The sequence below is a fragment of the Cheilinus undulatus genome, linkage group 3 (assembly GCF_018320785.1).
Source record: "Cheilinus undulatus linkage group 3, ASM1832078v1, whole genome shotgun sequence".
Lineage (NCBI taxonomy): Eukaryota > Metazoa > Chordata > Actinopteri > Labriformes > Labridae > Cheilinus > Cheilinus undulatus.
The window spans coordinates 53,784,696-53,807,401 of record NC_054867.1 but is presented as its reverse complement, the minus strand read 5'-3'; the positions used below and the strand labels follow the sequence as shown (position 1 = coordinate 53,807,401).

At 39.3% G+C, this 22,706-nt stretch overlaps 1 protein-coding gene across 1 annotated transcript in view; it reads left to right on the top strand.

Annotated features, from left to right (window-relative positions):
* chd6 (chromodomain helicase DNA binding protein 6) overlaps nucleotides 1-22,706 on the top strand; it is a 124,206-nt gene that overhangs the window by 10,945 nt on the left and 90,555 nt on the right. The window contains exon 2 of the mRNA XM_041783748.1: nucleotides 17,258-17,307. Within this exon, the coding sequence (XP_041639682.1) occupies nucleotides 17,278-17,307 (30 nt within the window). The 5' untranslated portion in view covers nucleotides 17,258-17,277. The remainder of the gene's footprint in view (nucleotides 1-17,257; nucleotides 17,308-22,706) is intronic.

The window sequence follows — 22,706 nt, the reverse complement described above, 5'->3', positions numbered from 1 at the left end:
ACCCTGATAAACCCAGAGAGTGGCCCCTGATAAACCCAGAGATTGGCCCCTGATAAACCCAGAGAGTGGACCCTGATAAACCCAGAGAATGGCCCCTGATAAACCCAGAGAATGGACCCTGATAAACCCAGAGAATGGACCCTGATAAACCCAGAGACTGGACCCTGATAAACCCAGAGAATGGACCCTGATAAACCCAGAGAGTGGCCCCTGATAAACCCAGAGAATGGACCCTGATAAACCCAGAGAGTGGCCCCTGATAAACCCAGAGATTGGCCCCTGATAAACCCAGAGAGTGGACCCTGATAAACCCAGAGAATGGACCCTGATAAACCCAGAGAATGGACCTAGATAGACCCAGAGAGTGGCCCCCTCAGTTGTGATATATTGATATCAGTGTGTATTGGATCAGTAGCATTGTTGCTAGCATCCTGGCTCACAGTTACTTCATTTTGGAGAAGAGTGTTTCTCTGTTTCTGCAGGTTTTACCATGTTAGTTTTCATTATAAACCCATTTTTTGCCACTCTTTTTCCTACTTTTAACCACTTTTTGCCCATTTCTGCCTTTGTTTTTCTTCTCTTTACCCATATTTGTTGCTTTATCCTGTTATAGGCAAATGTAATCACTTTTACTTCCTTAAAACAAGTTCACTGCCCAACAATAATCTATCAGCATGAATTTTCTCATCTGCATTTGAAGATGTGGTGTTGATAATATCTTGCATCCCTGCTGTCATCAGCACAAGACAGTTTGGCAGCTTTAGCAGCTGTAAATCTACCTGGGCACTGTGCAATAACGTTTTCAATATTGTGATGATAGGCACTGCTATAAAGAAAAGATAAAGATGCATTTGATGTGTTTCTATGTTGATCTGCTGTTCAGAGGTTATGTCCTTTCTGGATCCATAGTTGTAGTTGGTAGTTAATTGGCTCTAATTCAGTTTTACATAACCCTGCTCAACCAAAGAGCCAAATTGTTGAAAAATACCTTCACAAGAGCCATGATCTAAGTGGTGAAAAGTGGCAAAAATGGGTTGAAGTGGCAATAAAGATAAGGTAAAGGTGGAAAACTGATGAATAAACGCAATAAAGTGGAAAAAACTGGTTGAAAAGTGACATAAATAGGGAAAGAAAGTGGCTAAAAAGATAGGAAGTGGTAAAATGAGTGAGAACTGACAAAATATTGAATTACAGGTGAAAAAAACAGTTAAAAAGCAGCAACAACATGGCAGGAAAATGAGTGACAAGTGACTAAAATAAGCTAAAAGCAGCATAAAGTGGGAAAGTGGGCAACAAGCAGCAGAGAGTGGCAAAAATGGACCAAAAAAACAGCATAAAATGGCAACAACTCAATGAAAAGTTACAAAATTAGGCAGAAAAAGTGGCAGTATAAAGGCAAAAAGTGGCAAAAATAGGTGAGAAGTTACAAAAAAAACAAGTTACAGGTGGCAAAAATGGCAAAAAACCCCCAAAAAACCCAACAAAAAAAAACCGCATAGACATAGCAAAATGAATAAAACATGAAAAAAGTTGGCAAGATTGTCAAAAATGGAAAATAAGTGGCATTAAAAGGCAAAAGTGGGCTCAAAACAGTAAAATTGATTACAAAATTTGAAATAAAGCGGCAAAAAAATTCAAGTAAGGGCAACGGAAATATACCGGCAAAAAATTAGGACTGACAAATAAAGCAAACTCTATACGTGTGGGAAACAAACTGATTAATGCAGGGGTTCTCAACATTGGGGTCAGGACCCCTTTGGGGGTCGTGAGACACTGGGAGGGGGTCGCCAGATGAGTTAAAGAAAGTGAGAATATTTTTTTCACAATTTGAGCCCATTTTTGCTTCTTTTTACCCTTTTTCTGCCACTTCACACAAACACTTTCATCACTTTTTCCTGCCAAATTTTGCCCCTTTTTATTCCCTTTTTCTACATTCCTCCCATTTCTGCCGCTTCTTAATCAAATTTCAACACTTTTTCTGTGCATTTTTTCCACTTTTAAGACAGTTTTATCACTTTTAACCCCTTTCCACCACTTCTTCAACCTAATGTTGCCTCTGTTGACCCATTATTGTCACTTTTAACCCCTTATTACCCCATTTTATGCTTTTTTTAGCCTGTTTAACCACATTTCACTATTTTTCATGCCTATTTTTGCCACTTTTAACCAATATCTATGGTTTTTAAAATTCATTTCACCACCTTTTCTACCATTTTCTTTGTTTTTTTTAACCTATTTTATTTCTGATTTAAATAAAAATGATTTACATTTTTAAGATATCTATAGACCTATACTGCAACAAAAATAATTTCAAACTCCCTTGATAACAGTGGTTATTATTCAGGTAAAAAAAATATGTGGATATCACAGATTAATATAACAATGGACCATAATTTGCTGACTTCGTGGCTGGGCCCCCGAAAGTCCTCCCCTTTACCCCCCTCATGGACGGCCTTGTCTGACTATTCTTGAATGTACATGGCTGTATTCAGCTGCCTTCAGGTACAGTGAGGGTCCCCGGTCTCTGGCACCTTTATTTTGGGGGTCGCGGGCTGTAAAGGTTGAGAACCCCTGGATTAATGTGACTTGCAATGGATAATTTCTGTGGTCAGTTTCCCTTTTTTTAAGTTTTTCAGGGGGAATAATATTCAAATTTAGACATTAAAGAGCCACAAATCATCACAAAAGAGCCACACATTGAGTATCACTGCTCTAATTAATGTAGGGACGCTGTTAGGGCTGAACGATTTGCAAAAATAATGTGAATGTTATGTTTAACAAACACAAGCAATAAATCAGTCTTTGTTAAAAAGAGCACCGTATTAGATAAAACTAGGAATACATAACTTTAAAAAAGAAAAGGCATAGTGATCCATATCTTTTCTTGTTATTCTTATTTTGAATAAGAAAAACACATACATGAAGGAGAAAAGTCAAATTTTTGTAAAACAAACAAAAAAAAAATCCACAAAAGAAACTCTCTGCATGTAGTGTAGAGCAGCGATACTCAACATGTGGCTCTTTTATGTCTTAATCTGAAATATTATTCCCCCAGAAAACGTAAAAAAAACCTTTTTTTTTTGCCATTTTCACCATTTTTGCCACTTTGCACCCATTTCAGCTATCTTTTGCCATTAATTACCCCTCTTTTTGGGGCCTTTTGCAGCTTCTTTTGCCACTTTTTCCTCAATTATTCCACTGTAATCCAAAGTTTTTTGCCCCTTTTCACCATTTTTTGCCACTTTTTGCCCATTTATGCGACTTTTTGCCGTGACATACCACTTCTTTAATTTTTCCCCAAAATTTTGGCTTCTTCTTTTTGCCACTTTTTTCCCTTTATTGTCCTTTTTCCCATTTTTTGCCTCTTTTCGTCTAAATAAGCTACCGTTTGCCATTAAATATCACTAGTCTCCTTTTTTCCAAAATTTTTGCCTCTTCTTTTTGCAACTTTTTTCCCCATTTTTGCCCTTTTCACCATTTTTTTTTTTTTTTTGGACAATTTTGCTACTTTCTGACTTTTTTTTCCAGGTTTTCTCCCAATTTCCGCCCCTTTTCATCCATTTTTGCTGCATTTTGACCATTTTTGCCACCTTGAACTTATTTTGATCGTACTTCATGCCTTTTTTGTCACTTTTCACCACTTAGATTGTGGCTCTTGCAAAGGCATTATACAACAATTTGGCTCTTTGGTTGAGCAGGGTTGAGTAACACTGCTGTAGAGCATTAAACATCCACTGCAAAAAACTGTATCTGTTTTTCTGACACATTTCAAGTTAAAGGAATATTGCACTGTCTGCGATTAGAGTATAGCAGCAGGCCATATGCGATTTAATCTAATTTGTGATTAATCGCCCAGCCCAGATGCTGTTTAAGAACAGTGTGGAAGCATGAGCGATAAACCAGTGGTGATTGATCGGTGATGACTGGTTCTGGTTAATACATTTTCAGATATGATCATTGGTTAAGTCCTTAACTGCAGGGAGGAATGGAGATTTATAGAGGAGGAAAAGGTAGAACAATCAGCCTTTTCTGTGATGTTGGTGTCTCATTCTGTGGAGCTGTTTAATAACTCAGTAAAACACATGTTACTCTGCTTTCTGTATGAGCTGAGTGTGTTTTTTTGAACATGTTGTCTCCATGCAGAGGTTCTGGAGTGCTGATGTGGTTCATTGAGTGGAAAAAGCTGCAGGATTCTCCTTAAAAATAGCTCCGGCGCTCTAAACGAGGATGTGAGCGCTGCAGGTCAGCTGGAGGCTCTGCAGGACTAGAAGTGTGTCAGAGCGGCTGCAGAGGTCCGAGCCTGCGAGCTCATTATTGGTGATTAATCTAATTAATATGAGACGGCCGCGTGTCTGAGCGTGCTGTAAAACACACCGCTCTGTCCCCTCTTTGTTTGTTCCCTCGTGGGGGCGGCGAGGACGGGCTGTGTTCCATTTTAATGACACTCTCTCCTCTCTTTGTGTTTGGGGCGAGGAATAAAAGCGCCTGGATGTGGTCGGGAGGAAGCACACGCAGACGGCTGCTCGGTGCCGTCCCTCCAGCGAGTCGTCTCCTGGTGATTCTCAGACGTTGGGTGTTTTAGGAGAGGAGGGAATAAGGTCAGAGGAAAGAGAGAGTCGGTCTGAGACGGACAGACCGAGGATTTCTGTCTGCTGCATGAACACACCTCCTCAGGTGATGGAAAGGAATCCTGCAGCATGTTTACTCCAGTAATGAGCTCGGGGATAAAAATGGGACATTTAAAGTGGAAACAAGCAATAAATGACAACTCCTTCACATTATTATCCAAAAATGCAAGAGGCTTTGGAAAAGGGGTCAAGGTGATGTCTGATTTTTCTGAAAAATCTGGAAAAAAAGCTTACCTGTGTACATTTCTGCTGACAAATAAATGAATGATATCATTTAGAGCAGTGGTTTTCAAAGTGTGGAAGAGTGAGCCTCCCCCGAGAAGAAATTATTCATTCGGTGGACCCCCCACCCACAAAAAGGATTCAAATGAAAAACTAATTAAACAACATTTCAAACATTCATGTCTAATCTTTAAACATTTTTAACATTAATATATTTGGATATTTTGGTTTGCAAATGTCCGTAAACATCTGCCTTTCCCTCTTATTCAGTTATAATGCCATTAAATACCCCTTTTTCATATTTTTTGGGCCATTTTACAACTTCTTTTTGCCTCTTTTCCCCCATTTTTTTCTACTTTTATCCCACTTTTGCCCCTTTTCACCTTTTTGACCATTTAAGTCACCTTTCATCATTAAATATCCCTCTTTTTCCCCAAAACTTTTTGCTCATTTTTTGCAACATCTTTTTGCCACTTTTTCCCAATTTTTGCCTTTTTTTTTTTTTTATTTAAAAATCTTTCCTCCTTTTTGTCCATTTAAGTTGCCCATTGCCATTTAATACCACTTGTTTCCTTTTTCCCATTTTTTGCCACTTTTATCCAAATTATTTCCCTTTTTTTACCATTTTTTTGCCACTTTTTGCGCATTTAAACTTCCCTTTGCCATTACAAACCACTTGTTTCCTCTTTTTTTTGACCATTTTTACACTCTTTACTGCTTTTTGCCCATTTAAGTCACTTTCCACACACTTTTTTTTGTCACTTCTCACCCATTTCTGCTACTTTCTGACCATGTTTCCACTTTTTCCTCCCCATTTTCGCCCATTTTTTGTTGCGTTTTGACCATTTTGCCACCTTTAACCTATTTTTAGTGCTACTTCAAGCTGTTTTTGCCACTGTCACCTCTTAGATTGTGGCTCTTGCAAAAGTATTTTTCATAAATTTGGCTCTTTGGTTGAGTAACACTGCTCTATAGCGTAGTCCCTATAGTAACTATACGTCTATCCATTTTGCTGAATGCACAGCAGAGGTTAGAAAAGCAAATCACCTTTTTTTTAGGTTTATGGTTCCGTGCCTCCCCTGAAGCTCTGTGGCGCCCCCCAGGGGAGGCCCGCCTCACACTTTGAAAACCACTGATTTAGAGTGATGGCTAGAGCAGTGATCATCAACTGGAGGCCCGGGGCCACATCAGGCTCCCCATGGCTTCCCACCTGGCCCCCAGATTTGATCAAATTCAGAAAATTTGACAGGGCAAAAAACATGGCTAGGGTTAGGGTTATCAAGTTCTGATTAAACTGGCTCTTTAGCAGCATCCACACTAATCTCTTGCGCCATAATTGCACTGGCCTCTTGCTGCTGCTTGCTTATGTCACGACTCCACCGCGCCTGAATGACTGCCCCTCATCGCTGATTGGTCCTGTCACTTTCTAACTGGGCCCAGACTGTTCAGACGGGAGCTTTGAAGATGGATTCACCAGTGAAAAACACTGAAAAGGGCGAATCATCTGCTTTGCAAGGTTACTTTGAGAGCGCTTTATAAAAAACATTATTTATAAATATACCTATTAAATACCATCATTTACTTACATTTTTGGTTCAGGTAAAGAAGTGAAAGTATGGTGTTTGAATGAAGAAATATTTGAGAAACTATATTTTTTAAACTTTAACATCTCATTGTAGTTGTAACAGTTTGTAAATCAGAGTGTCTGAATTCACTGAGCAATAATCTTTATAAACTGTAAACGAGTTCAGCAGACAAACACGTCAGGTAGAAAATACCTTGTGCTGTAAAGTGAATGATCAGGTGTGCTGTTACCCCGAGGTAGCTAAAGTTGCTGACTGATGTCCAGAAGTCTCTCCTCAGTGTAATAAATGTAGCTCAGCCAGCTGCTCCACTTCAGTTGCCTTTTTAGCTGTCGTACAGTTCATGGATTCTTGTGACAGCAGTTCTCGTAGGTGTTCTGTGGTACGGGCCATCAGAGGCGACCCGGGTGATGTCTTGAAGCCCCTTGTCATCAACGATGTCGATGGTCTGCAGTCTCTGGCCACCCATTAGCGGTCGCATTAGTTATCTTAGACGTCATTGTTTTGTGGACAAATCCAGGTCTGCTGGACTGCGCCGGTGTAGCTTGGAGTTTTGGCTTGATCCCGTGTTTTTGTTAGCATCTTTGCTAACATTAGCAAAGATGCGTTTCGCCCGGAGGTGGTACTTCAGACCTGTTGTGCTTCAGTGTAAAGACAATTCATTACTGCAGTGTGTGCACACAGCTTTGCTTTTATCTCAACTTTTATTCGCCTGAGTTTTAAAAGAAATTTGCCGTGAAGCAAACCTCAGCCTGTCTCCTCACTCCTCACTGCTGGCTGCATTTGACCCGCCTTTAACCTTTTCACCCCAGGGACGTAAACATCCGCGCAAGCTGACTACGGGAGCAAGTTGTGGCCAAACTTAGTCATGTGATTAAACTGCGTTATTGTTTTTTTAATGCGTTAGGGCAGTGATACTCAACGTGTGGCTCATTTGTGATGATTTGTGGCTTTTTTATGCCATAATTTGAAACAGGATTCTCCCTGAAAACCTTAAAAAGGAAAATCTGACCTAAGGCTTTAATTGTCAAACTCTATTTTTGTCTGTATATTTCCGTTGCCCTTATTTGCATTTTTTTGCTACTTGTATTCCAATTTTACTGCTTTTAGCCCATTTTTGCCACTTCTTTTTGCCACTTTTAGCCAGTTTTTGACACTCTTATCCTACTTTTTGCAATTAAATGCCTCTTATGCCCATTTTTCCAACTTTTTGCTGATTAGTGCCCATTTTAGTCACTTTCCACTCATTTTTTCCACTTTTTGACCATTTATGCCACCTGTTACTCATTTTTTGCCACTTCTTACCTATTTTTGTCACTTTGCACTTTTGCACGCGTTAATGTTAACAGCCCTAATCGATATAGGCTACATCGATGAATCATTTCACCTCTTCTGCACCCCACTATGTGGCCTTTCATGCCGTTTGGATACTGCAACAGTCAGTGAGATCAAGCTGGTTTTGTTGCCGGCACTTGCTTGTGCTGTGGATAACAGATCTTTAGAATAGAGATACAGTTGTCTGATGTCGACGTTCCAAAGAAGAGACTTGCAGGACTTCTTTATTAGCCATACTAGTCAGATCCGTGTGACGTGTTGATCACATGGTTGGTCATGTTAGATTAATTTGGACTATTTTCGTACTCACTGATTTGTCTGAATTTAAACGTTTATTGAATTGTCAGTGGATCTTGTCGCTGTGGGGACATCCCTGGCTGAAGTGGAGACATGTTTGTTTTTTCCTCTTTAGTAATGAATTTGGATTTCAGACGGAGCCTTTCTCTCTCACATGCATTGCTGTGAGTGTATGCATGCTGCATATAAAAGGTGCAGCCTGAGCGAGGAGCAGACATTTGATTCCTGCTTCATAGCTGACAGGTGTGTGAGGATAAAACAGGTTGGCACAAAGCTTTAAAAATCCTCCACGCTGTCTGTTTCACTTCCATGTGAAGAAGGAGACGTTTAAAGGAGGGTTTCTCTCTTTATTCACCTGGCTGTCACACATCATGACTGCAGCTACACAGCACTATTTTAGTGTTTTCACTGAGAGACAGCTAAAGCTCCGCCTGAGGGTTAAAGACGGAGATTTAACCCCTCTGCTGGGGGATGGAGGGAGATTTTTTTACTCTCTAGGGCAGAGGTTCCCAAACATTTCCCCCCGTGACCCCAAAAATGACGATGCTAGAAACTGGGGACCCCCACTGTCCCTGGAGTTAGTTAAAGCAGTCGTTCCAACCATTTTTCCTTGGCGCCCCCCTACTCGTTTCAGAGTCAAGCTGAGCTTCAGTCCCGTGGCCAATAAACATCCATGTAATTGATTCATTGATAAAACTCCTAAGGATGTGGCCCCTCACAGGTTCTTCTTAAAAGAAGACCATTATATAAACTGTTTATTAAGCTTTATCGGGATTTTACTTCATATTTGCAAATCTAATCTTGAAAACCTCAGAGCAGACAAAGCATTGGACCCCCATGAGATCTTTGGCGCCCCTCCAAGAGGTTCCTGGACCCCAGGTTGGGAACCATTGGGCTACAGCATGCCATATTGTGCAAAGCATCATCTTCAAATGAGTGATATACACCGCTTTCCACATTATTAAGCAAATGGCATTTTTCTCTTATTTTCCTAAATATCAATACAAATGACAGAGTATTTTTCAAGTCATCAGCCGTTAGAGCATAATTGAAATGTTTTTGAACAAACTTCGTAATGATAACCGTTATTTAAAAAAAAAAATGAAAACCTCAAAATACACTGTCCCACGTTATTAAGCAAAACAGAGTTTTAAAAGATTTTATAGGTTGAAAAGAAGTGAAAATGGTCACTTAACATAGGAGCCCTTCTCTGATATCACCTTCACTATTCTTGCATCCATTGAACTTGTGAGTTTTTGGAGAGTTTCTGCTGGAATTTCTTTGCAGGATGTCAGAATATCCTCCCAGAGCTGCGGTTTTGATGTGAACTGCCTCCCACCCTCATAGATCGTTAGCTTGAGGATGCTCCAAAGGTTCTCAGTAGGGTTGAGGTCAGGGGAGGATGGGGGCCACACCATGAGTTCCTCTCCTTTATGCCCATAGCAGCCAATGTCACAGAGGGATTCTCTGCAGCATGAGATGGTGCATTGTCATGCATGAAGATCATTTTGCTACAGAAGGCACGGTTCTTCTTTTTGTACCATGGAAGGAAGTGGTCAGTCAGAAACTCTATATACTTTGCCGAGGTCATTTCCACACTTTCAGGGACCCTAAAGGGGCCTACCAGCTCTCTCCTCATGAATCCGGCCCAAAACATGACTCCGCCCCCCCCCTTGCTGACATCACAGCTTTGTTGGGACATGGTGGCCATCCACCAACAATCCACTACTCCTCCATCTGGACCATTCAGGGTTGCACGGCACCCATCAGTAAACAAGACAGTTTGAAAATGAGTCTTCATGTATTTCTGGGCCCACTGCAACCGTTTCTGCTTGTGCGCATTGGTTAGGGGGGGCTGAATAGTAGGTTTATACATGACTGCAAGCCTCTGGAGGATCCTACACCTTGAGGTTGGTGGGACTCCAGAGGCACCAGCAGCTTCAAATACCTGTTTGCTGCTTTGTAATGACATTTTAGCATCTGCTCTCTTAATCTGATGCATTTGTCCGTCAGAAACCTTCCTCATTATGTCTTTATCTGCAGGAACCCGCCTGTGCTCTGAATTAGCCACAAATGGCTCCTATGTTAACATGGAACTTTGCCTGTTAAGATGTTTTTGATTGAAATAGCTTTGATTTCAGTAAATATGACCTCCCAATGCTGCAAATTCAATGAATGACCATTTTCATAATAATGTGGAAAAGTGCATTTTGAGGTTTTTTTATTTTTAAAAAAATACTGGTTATCATTATGAAGTTTGTTCAAAAACATTTGAATTATGCTCTAATGGCTGATGACTTGAAAAATACTCTGACTGTCATTTGCATTAATATTTAGGAAAATAAGAGAAAAATGTCCTTTGCATAATAATGTGGAAAGCGGTGTAGAGGCCCTGTGTATGGTGGCCAAGAAAGGTCACAACAATTGCAAACGCCACAACACAACAACACAAAGCCACAACAGAAATGACCGGGACTCTGGCTGTATAATTGGTCCGGGTTACCGGTCACTCCTATTGCTGATGGACCAAGTGACTAAGGTGGAAAGTTGCAGAAATTTGAAAATTCTATGAATTAACCCCTGGAAATGAAATCAGATGTTATAATGAAATATTGAAAGTTTCACAGCTCGTGTTGATTTAACGATGCATGAGACGGTCTTTAATAATGTGATAGTTCGGTTTTTCTGTATGCATCCTACCGTATTGTTGTCACATGATAGTACTCATGAGCTCAGTCTTAGCAAAAATCATATTTGGTCCATTAACAGAAACAGTGAGACTCGTCCTAACCCAGTAGTAACTTCATCCAGGTGTGCAGTAATACCTGTTTAACTCTGAGTTAATGAAATCAGCTGCACAGACAGTGAGGAGCCAAAACAGAGGATGTTTATTCCCTTAATATCACTGTGGTGATGTTATTGGAATATTTAAATGTCTAAATTCTGCAGAGGAAGAGAGATGTGACATTTATCTACAAATAAAGCAGCAGTAGAAGAAAAACCAACCAGGATCATATTTAATTTAGGATTTAAGTTCTAAACCCACAAATGAGACTAAATATGTTTGTGGTTGTTCCTAAATCTCTGCTCATATAAACTCACAGGGATTACTTCATTGACAGATTAGGTCTCTGTGTCTCCATGGCAACAGGAGATGGAATGACGAGGCTGTGATGCTGTTTTGTCCTGATTTCCTGACGTAGACGCTCTGCAGGTTCAGGAGTGTCCCACATACCCCCGACACATTCACGTTTCAGTATGCTCATGTTTCTGTGTCCTGCTCTGGATGGGAGGGTGTCTGATGGATTATCAGCTGATTACTCTTTTTATGACCAATCATGTCGATAGTATTTTATTACACTGAGATAACAGAGGTAGTACTGATAATAGGGTCATGTTAAAGTCAGCAGGTCTTTATGTCTGCTTATCCTTTTGGTACTGAACCAAACAGGGCTGAAATACTGTGTTTATCCTCTTTTCTAAGTTTATTTTTGTCCTTTTTATGTGTTTAATATAGAGGAGGACAAAAGCAAGAGGACAAAAAAGAGGTGAGAGAGAGGGGAATGGCATGCAGAAAAGGAGCCACATGCCAAACATTAACCCAAGCTGCCTGCATACAATGGTACAGACACAAAGGTGAAAGCATCGTCTAAGAAAAGAGTGGTTAGCTGTAAATATCAGCCTATATCAACTGTAAATATCAGTCCATATCAGCTGTAAATATCAGTGTACATCAGCTGTAAATATAAATCTTTCTCAGCTGTAAATATCAGTGTGTATAAGCTGTAAATATCAGCCTATATCAACTGTAAATATCAGTCCATATCAGCTGTAAATATCAGTGTACATCAGCTGTAAATATAAGTCTTTATCAGTTGTAAATATCAGCCTATATCAACTGTAAATATTTGTCTATATCAGCTGTAAATATAAGTCTTTATCAGCTGTAAATATCAGTCTATATCAACTTTAAATATTTGTCTATATCAGCTGTAAATATCAGCCTACATCAGCTGTAAATATCAGCCTATATCAGCTGTAAATATCAGTCTATATCAGCTGTAAATATCAGCCTACATCCACTGAAAATATCAGTCTATATCAGCTGTAAATATCAGCCTACATCAGCTGTAAATATCAGCCTATATCAGCTGTAAATATCAGTCTATATCAGCTGTAAATATCAGCCTACATCAACTGTAAATATCAGTCTATATCAGCTGTAAAAATCAGCCTTTATCAGTTGTAAATATCAGTCTTTTTCTGCCTCTTTCTGTTGTAAATGGAGTTTTCGTCCTCATTCCTTACACTTTAAAGGTTGGTGTCAGCACAGAAGTTGACTCAATTGAATTTGTAGTTATAGGGTCATATAAATAAATTAGTTTCAAATGAAATGGTGTGGCTTGAAATTTATAGCCATTTGTTTTTATTTTCTTTTGTTTTCCTTTAATTGCGAGATGACATGGGCTGGTGGTTTAAGGAGGAGCTGCACAATGGGTCTCCACTCATCATCTTTTGTTGTTGCTTTGGTCGAGAGCCCCCTGGTGGTATAATTCACACAGTGCATTTAAAGAGTGTGTTCCTACACCTCTGTTTTCAGCCATGCAGCAGTTAGTGAGACGTGTGGGTGTATTGTTTGTCTGCTGGATGCTGCTGATGTTTTATCATCCAGGTGTTAAACAGCAGAGAGATTCAGCTGAATGTCAGGTACACCGTGTTCAGAGCTCCTGATTTTTACATGAAGTACAGTGAAGCTTTAATATCACCTGGTCTGAATGGGACAGAGGAGGAGAAGAGTGGGAATGAATGTAGGAGCTGGGACCATCACCATATTTGAATATAAACAACATGATTCTAGGAAAAATACAGCACTACTAAAACCCGTTTGGATTAGGGATGTTTGTGTGTTATTCTACTGATTCTACTTGTCAGCATATGCCATGATATTCGTCCTCCTGCAGACTTAAATGTTGAACTCTGTGTCAGTCTGCTGTATGCAGTTTTCGTGCATTTTTTGGAGCTTGACACTGCAAGAAGAGCAGAGGGAGATCTGATGTACAGAGCTGTGAAAAAGTATTGCCCTCCCTCCTGATCCCTTATTGTTTTCATATTTGTCACACCTAAATGTGATCAGATCACCAAACTAATTCTAATATTAGACAAAGATAACCTGAGAAAATACAAAAGTCCATCATGCAGTGGTCTGAAGAAAATAAAGAATAGATGAGAAACAAAGTGACTTTTTTAGGCTTTTTAGATTTTTAAGGCTTTGGGACTCCAGCCAACCACAGAGAGAGCCATGGCCCACAAATGGAGAAAACTGAACAGTGGTGAACCTTCCCAGGAGTGGCGGGCCTACCAAAATGACTCAAAGAGTACATGACCACTCAGCTAGGAGGTCCAGAAAGAACCCAGAACATCTAACGTTCTTCCAAGGAAAGGATGGAATGTTTCGTTGGCTTTGAGGACTTCATGATCAACGACTGAGGATGGAATGTCTTCAAAGCTCCAATGAAATTATCTTCAAAAACAGAGATGGAATCATTTGAAAGCTCTGATGACATCATCTTCAAAGGCAGGGGACAGAAAGGTTTGATAGCTCTGATGACATCATCTTCAAAGGCAGGGGATACAATGTTTTTAAAACTCTGATGATGTCATCTTCACGGGAATAGATGGAATGTTTTGAAAGCTCTGATGATATCTTCAAAGGTAAAGATGGAATGTTTTTAAAGCTTTGATATCATCTTCCAAGGCGTGGATGGAATGATTTGAAAGCTCTGATGACATCATCTTCAAAGGCATGAAATGACTGTTTTTTAAACTCTGTTGACATCATCTTCAAAGGCAAAGATGAAATGTTTTGAAGGCTCTGATGACCTCATCAAAGGCAGAGGATGGAATATTTGTAATGCCGGGGATGTCAGGGCCCTTTTCTCTCCATTTTTGAAAAAACTAAGCCGTTGGCAACTTTGCCTTGTGAGAAAAGTAAGAAATCAGGATGGGAAAACACTTTTTCCAGCGCTGTAGGTGGTTTGGATGGAATATCATCTCATAATGGATCCCAGGTTTTACATTGTGTATTTACCCTTTAATCTCTTAGTCATTGCAGTATGGTTTTATGTTGCAGCGGTGTGTTTGTGTAAGCTGTAGAGGAAGTGTGCCCTCCTTCAGTATACCTGTCTGCAGTGAAGCCTTCAGCATGTGATGACAGACTGTGGGTAGGTTTTGGACTTATGTGTCTTTCATGGTATTTCCCTCCAAGGCAGAGAGGTGAGCGTGCTCATAGCAGGCGTGAATGGTCGACCAGCCTGGTGGAACCAGTTACCGTCCCTCCGTCTGACCTGTTTTTAGCAGAGAGAGAGAGAGTGGAGAGAGAGGGCTGTGAAGTGTTAGAGTAAATAAACCCAGCAGAGGTTAGAATCTGATTTCTAAAGCCCCAAGGGAGGAAACAGGAAACATCCACTCTTTTATTCTGACGGGGTGTGTGCGTGTTTTATTTTGTAGTTTGTTTCTGTCCACATGAGGGAAGTGTTGGTCTGTGCTGATTTCACACTCGTTCAGACCTAACTCAGCTGTTTTTCTTTTTCTCTGAGGTGTTTGGACAGGAGAGAGTGGCGTGTTACTGCGGCTTTAAAAATGACGAGTCTGTAAAAACATGAACCTGCTCGACCACAGGAGTCAGAAACACAAGAAACAAGAGATGTCGAACAACCGGATTTTTTATATTCCTCATGTTTGTATGGGTTTAGGGTTTTTCTCAGGCAGTGTTTAACCTCTTCCTCATGAATGTCATTCAATCGGTAGTTTGAGTTTTTAACTCTTTAGAGAGTAACTAAAGCCGAAGTTTGATTCAAAGTAACTTTAAAACAAACAACAAAGTAACACCCCCACAGCATGATGCTGCCACCCACATGTTTCACAGTGGAGATGGTGTGTTCAGGGTGGTGTGCCGTGTTAGTTCTGCCTTGTTTGGTGTGTCTCCCACATGGATTTTAGCAAACGAGACTCCTTATGGCTTTTTTTCAACAATGGCTTTCTTCTGGCTACTCTTCCATAAAGGCCAGATTTGTGGAGTGCTTGACTAATAGCTGTTCTGTGAAAACAGGTTGTCCCACCTGAGCTGTGGATCTCTGCAGCCCCTCCACATTCTAATAACGTTCATCCCGAAATTGTAAGTAAATTCCTTGAAAGTTTCAAGCAACAAATTCCCCCAAAAGTGCCTTTAAATTCCCCCAAAATTACTGCTGCATTCCCAAAATTCCATGAAAATGAATCCCCTACAACATCCAAACAAATTGCCCGAAATTTCCGAGAAATTTCCTAGAATTCCTGTGGAAATTCCTAAACATATTTGGAAAGGATCAAATGAAAAAAATATCCCCATATTCCTTTAAATATTCCCATTTTTACAATGAAACATCTCTATAAAGTCTAAACATTCTAATAAAGTTTACTCCCAAATTATATGTAAATCCCTTGAAAATTTCAAGCAACAAATTCCCCCTAAAATGTTAAAAAATTCCCCAAAATTTACAGAAGCATTCCAAAAATTCCATGAAAATAACTGAAAATCCCCCCCAAACATCCAAATAAATTGCCTCAAATTAAAAAAAAAAAAATTCCTAAAAATTTCACATCATGGGGTCCCAAATTTACATAAAAATGACTGAAAATTTCCAAACAAATTATCTAAAAAATCCAGACAAATTCCCTAATTTCCTCAAAATTCTTTAAAATTTCAAAGACTCTGGTGTCCTAAATTTCCTATAAAATTCCTAAGAATTTACAAATGAATCTCACCAATTTACATGAAAACTCCTTTAGATATTTTCATTTTTTGAAACGTTGTCATAAAGCCAAAACATTCTAATAAAGTTTACCCCAAATTATGAGTAAATTCCTGGTTTTGATTTAAAAAAAGACATATAAAAAATGAAAAGGAGGATTTTTGTAAACAATTATAAAAAATATGACACTTGATTTTTTACATAATGTGCAAAAAATCTGCAGCTGCAAAAAAATAGCATTTTAAACTGGTATTTTGACACTATTTTGTCATTATAAAGCCTAAACATTCTAATAAAGTTCACCCCCAAATTATAAGCAAATTCCTTGAAAGTTTCAAGCAACAAATCCCCTTAAAGTGTCTTATAAAATTCCCCAAAAAATTACAGATGCATTCCCAAAATTCCATGAAAACGATTGAAAATTCCCCAAAACATCCAACCAATTTCCCTGAAATTTCCAAGAAATTTCCTAGAATTCCTGTGAAAATTCTTCAGTATAGTTGGGAAGGATCAAATGAAAAAAAAAAAATGAAGTGTCAAATGTTTCATAATGTGCAAAAGATCTCTGCAGCTGCAAAAAATAGGATTTTTAAACTGTTGTTTTGACACATTTCAAGTTAAAGAAATATTGCAACCTGTGCGTTTTGTAAATTGCAGCAGGCCATACTGCGATTTAATCTAATTTGCACTTATTCTCCAGCCCTGTTGCTGAGTTCTCGTATGAACGCCTCATTACCATCACTAATTTAACTCAGACAGTACTCATTCAAAATGTAAATCAAGTGAAAAAGCGCTGTAAACACTGAAAACACCTGTTCCTGCTCAGGTGTCCATGTTTCTAGAAGTGTCTACTCAGCGTTGACTTTTTCTGCTCATTCACAGAAGTTCATGTTTTTCCTCATTGCTGCAATTTTCCTCTAAAAGCCTTTTCCTCCTCTGCTTCTCTTTCTGGATCTAAAGCTCAGAGCTGATTTTATTTCTTATCAGAGGACAGATTAGATTTCCTCTGTAGTATTTCAGCAGTGATACACAGCCAGGCGAGGTTATTTTTACTATCACTGTTCTGTTTCAATGAGTCTTTGTGTTCAGACCCCTGCTGTGAGTTTAAACTCAGTCCAATGATTCATTATCACATCCTCACTTTTTGGGAATGCATTCAATGCAAACAAATGAAAAAGAGTCGCTTCAGCCCTGGATCTCACCTCCTCTTTATTTAATTTCTATCAGCTGATTTCTCTACTGTTGATGCTTTTCTGTTTGATTCTAAACGGATGATAGAGATGTTAATGGAGCTTTCTGTAGTTTTATCCCTAAACTCTCCTCTCTCTGTGTCTCTGTTGGACTCTGTTCTGCTTCAGTGCTGTTCTCTCTCGTAGTAACACGTGTCCCTTTGTGCCCACAGATGCAGTGAAGGGATAGAAGATGAAAATACACAAGAAGGACAAGCAGCAGGTTGGTTCAAACACACAAATACACTCTCAGATACACAGGTTCAGTCATTTATTCAGACCTTTTTACTCTCTGGTACTAAAAACAGACTGTAAGCTGCTGTGTTTGAAATGTGTAGCGTGTCCTTGCATATACACTCAGCTACATTCATGAATGGAGGCTCCATGCTAGCAGCTCTTCCTCTTATAGAGGGCTTTAGTGAAGGCTCTTGAACCAAAAGGAGAGGAGGATTTTTGTGCAGAACTCAGCTTTTGTTCATAGATGGAGCTGTGGCATTGGTTTGAGGAAACCATGTAAGAAAAAAAAAAGAGAGAAGTTTTTACATTTTATCCTCTTGTTCAAGCCTTTCCTGCAAAGACTTGCCCAAAACACTAGCCTGCAGTGTCACTCTGCACAAGATAGTATCTTGATTTCTGTTGAGGTTCTTTCTCATTATGCTTAGAGATCTGCAAGAGTCAGCAGCAGATTTCATTCACATCATGCTTAGAGTTTTTTTTTCTTTAGTTGTTGATTGGCTGCAGGGTTAGCATTATGGGCTAGCAGGCTGCTAGCGTGGCATTTCATTGCTCCAACATTTAAACTTTCTTGCAGGACGCTGCTAAGCTAAGACTGTCGGCTGTTTTACGGTGGCGTTTCTGGATGTGATATTTATGTCCCAGAGATGTTTCACCTTAAGTATGATTTTGGTGTAAAAGGGAAATGAGGGGGCGGCACCCTCTGCTGGCTGTAGAGGAAGAAAGAGAGAAAGTGAGCCGAGTTTGGAGCTCTGGCTATTCCGTGCTCTTTCGCGCTTCCGCAGCGCTGTAATGCCATGTGAGCTAACAGACTGTAGGCCGGGCAGGAAGGCTTTAATATCATGTGGTATTTTTCTTTCTCTCTACAGTAAGTTATAACATGGTATTACAAAACAAAAAGAAATAACACATTTAGATGTAGCTGCTGATTTACAGCTTCTTCCTGAGCTTTTGCTTGTTTTTAGTTCTTCACATTTATTTAGGATTTGTCAGACCGGATCAGTTTAAAAACTCAGCCTTGTCTTTAAACAGGAAGTAGTTTGGACTAACAACCGTGTCCGCAAATCTCCTGTTTCTGCAGAAAATTCAGACCAGGATTGGTTTAAAAGCAGATGTTTTGGCTCCGTGTTGGTCGGTTGGTCATTTCTTCAGTCTTTGTTGAAGTCGTTTTGATGAAGACTACAAGGACTTCTTATGGCCAAGCATGAACAAAATTTCCACTAAAGCCTCTAAATTTTTTGGACATTTTCCTTTCCAAAATCCACACAAAATCCCTAGAATTTCACAGGAATTTCCTAGAATTCTTGTGAAAATTCCAAAACATATTTGGAAATAAAAAAAAAAGAAAAAATATCCCCATATTCCTTTAAATATTCCTATTTTTTATAGTGAAACACCATTATAAAGCCTAAAAAATCTACTAAAGTTCACCCCAAAATTAGTAAATTCTGTAAATGTTTCAAGCAACAAATTCCCCTTACAGTGTCTTATAAAATTCCCCAGAAAAATTAAAGATGTATCCCCAAAATTCCATAAAAATGATTGAAATTCCCCCAAAACATCCAAACAAATTCCTTGAAATTTCCAAGAAATTTTCTAGAATTCCTGTGAAAATTCTTCAGTATATTTGGGAAGAAACAAATAAAAAATATCTCCAAACTCCTTTAAATATTCCCATTTTTATGGTGAAACATCATTATAAAGCCGAAACATTCTAATAAAGTTAACCCCAAAATTCCTTGAAAGTTTCAAGCAACAAATTCCCCTTAAAGTGGCTTTACAGATGCATTTCCAAAATTTCATGAAAGTAATTGAAAATCCCCCCAAACATCCTAACAAATTCCCCGAGTTTCAAAGAATAAAATTCCTTAGAATTACACATACATGGGGGTCCAACTGTTCTTAAAAATGACTGAAAATTTCCAAACTAATTCCCTAATTTTGACGAGATTCTTAAAAATTTCAAAGACCCTGGTGTCCCAGATTCCCTATAAAATTCCTCAGGATTTCCAAATGAATGTCCCCAGTTAACATGAAAAAACCTAAAATGTCAAAGCAGACCCCTCACACACTTCAGACAAAATTCCTGAAATTAACATGTGCATGGGGTCCCAAATTTTCATAAAAACTACTAAAGATTTTCCAAATTCCCTCAGACATTCAAACAAATTCCCTATAATTTCAACGAAAATACCTTAAAATGTCAACGAACCACCCTCACACACAATTCAGATTGAACTCCTAAAATTTGACACATGCATGGGGTCCCAAACTTGCATAAAAGTGACTGAGAAGTTCCAAACAAATTCCCTTGAATTTCCATGAAGTTCTTTAAAATTCCAAAGACGTTGGTGCCCCAGATTCCTTCTAAAATTCCTCGGAATTTTCAAATGAATTTTCACAATTTCCATGAGAATACCCTAAAATGTCAAAGCACCCCTCCCTACACACACACACACACACACCCACACACACACACACAATGCAGTTAAAATTCCTAAAATTTACACATGTATGGAGTCCCAAATTTTCATTAAAATAACTGAAAACAAATTCCCTATAATTTCCATGAAATTCCTGAACATTCCATAGCAAACTAATGAAATCACGACTATGTTGTAGGAAAGCAAAAACTGAGTCCATCTGTTGTGGCGATGCGGTTTGTGTTAAAGCCTCAGACAGAGACGCTCTGTAAAGTGAGTACACTCGCTGCGTGTTGCTGTTATTGCAGATGTCAGACCTGGAGAGGAGAGAACATTCCTTCAAGCTGCTGCACAGATCAGCACAGAAGAGAAACTAGACACAGTGTTGGTCAGTGTAATGGGACTAAGCGTTGTAATCTTACCTTAATGAGCCTGTTTATTGGACTGCTGTCCAATCATGACGCTCTCTAATCAATAATAAATCAGGTAGAGATAAATTTTATGTGCCTGTTCTTCACAGCTCCTATTGATCATCTGCTCAGTCCCATCAGCTTTATTATCCTAACAGGAAACATTTAGATTCAGTCACAGATTAATCAGGATGTTTGAGTTCTGATGAAGGAGAGGCTGCAGGTTTGAACAGATGAATGTCCAATGGAGGCTGAGGGATGATCAGCTGATCTGGCGCTGATGTGTCCTCTGTGACTCAGGGGTCCATCAGATTTCTGAAACTTCTCTAAAGTACCAGAGATAAAGTCGACTGGTGTTAGTTTGGAGAAGCTAACTGTTGGAGGAATGATAACAAAGAGACGCTGATGCTGTTTGCTATGGATGCAATGACACCTTTGTCCCCTTTCCCTCCTCACCTTCTACCTTCTTCTTCCTCATCTTCATCGTCTCAAGGCCGGGTCAGACTGTATTAATTCAGACCAGTTTTGGACCGACTGCATCGTCACAGCTGATCAGCGACGATGAATATCCTAGTTATACAGAGAACATGGGAACATGCTCCCATTTTTCTGGATCAATCATCAGCCGTTACAGTAATTTACTGATCTAGAATCGGTTATCTGTCTGTGCATACATTAATCCTCCAGAATTAATCACTGTCTGTAAATCCATGTTGGCAGCTCTTACAGCTTTGCACCCTCGTTTGAAGGATGCACATAAAGAGAACCGTCTGTTCCTGCTTTTTTTTTTTTTTTTCTGCAGTATTTTTTCTCCACATTTCATGAATCAGCAGGAACTCTGAGAGAATCTGGGTCGTCTGCACTTCAAGGTAACTCAGAGAGAAAAGAGTGAATCCTCCGCTGTCTGAGGCCCCGATCCTCTCTTTGATCGTCTGTCTGAGCTCCAAACAGCTGAAACCTACGTCTGCAGAGCTCCGCTCTTCCTCTGCAGCTCCATCCTTCTCCTGCATGCTCTCTGATTGAATTTTCCTAATGGGAAGAAAAGAAAGATGGAGCAGGAATTTTCACCTGTAAACTTCAGCTGGCATCTTCAGTTTAATGTTGTTTTTTTCTGTGTTTTTGTACATTTTCTTGTTTTTCAGAGTTGGTAAAAACTCTGGAATCATGGTTAACTAGTACCATAGAGTCTGCTAAGAAGGATCTATTTTATTACCTTTTTCATCTAAAAATTCAGGCTTGCATCCTTTAGACAAGGGGTTGTCAACCTTGGGGTCGGGACCCCATTGGGGGTCACGAGACACTGAGAGGGGGTCTCCAGATGCCCTAAAAAACTAAGGATATATTTAAAATTACACCATTGCCACCTAACACCAATTTTGTCAAATTTCAACCCATTTTTATCATTTTTGCACAAATTTTAACAAATTTTTGTCAGTTTTAAACTCTTTCCACCACTTTTTTCTGCCTGTTTTTGCCACTTCTAAATCAATTCTTGCCATTTAAACTTTATGTTGCTGCTGTTGACCCATTATTGCTGCTACTAACCTAGGGGTTTGAATCTCTCCTTCTCAAGACAATTCCATTTGAATTTCGATTCACAGGCTACAATCGATTCTCTGACAATTTATTAAAATACAGAACGATTTGGTCCGATTCGATTTAATCTGATCATAGAATCAAAATAACTTTTTGCTTTAAACAAAATTGCAAAAAGGGGAAAACAAGATAATTTCATAATAATCTAAGTTGATCTTATTATATAAAAGACTAAATGCCAGGCCTCCTGTGCTGACATTCTGAAATGATGTTAAAGAAAGTTTTCATCACACCCAGGTGTCTTACTTTGACATTAAATTGGGAGATAAATACGAAAACGAGTTTTTACTGGTACATGTTGCGTACTTGTAATTTCCTTAGCATTATTTATCCCAATGACAGTACTAACTAAATATCAAATTTTCCCAAGAAGCACAAATTTAAACAAATTTAAAGTCATAAGGAGATTAGGATAGACAGAGCTCTGTGTGTCTGCTAGTACAGGAGAACTGTAGCCGAAAGACGTTTTGACGACAACTGGTGAAACGCATCCAGCTACCTAGCGAGCTCCTAATGCGAACGGAACCGTCGTTTAAAGGTAAAAGGTCACCGCGGGTCGTGTGACGCTGAGCCAGAACATGGCAGGACGGGCTATGAATAGCATCAGAGCCTCAGTGAACCAATCTCTAACGTTAAAACCGGTCCAAAGACCGGTTCGTGCTGCATTTTTACCGATCCAGGGCCCCACGGACCGATGCACTCGGACCGCTGACGTCAAGATTGGTTAACCGATCCATATCGGATTATCTTCACACCACCATAGTAACCTCTTTTTACCACCTTTTACGCCCATTTTTCCCAATTTAACCATATTTCACCATTTGATCTCCCATTTTTGCTAGTTTAACCAATTTCTGCCAATATCTACTTTTTCTTTCTCAGTTATTCCTTTTTTTCTTTTGCCATTTTTTAAACAATTTTTCATTCCATTTTACCAAATTTCCAACCATGTTTGACAA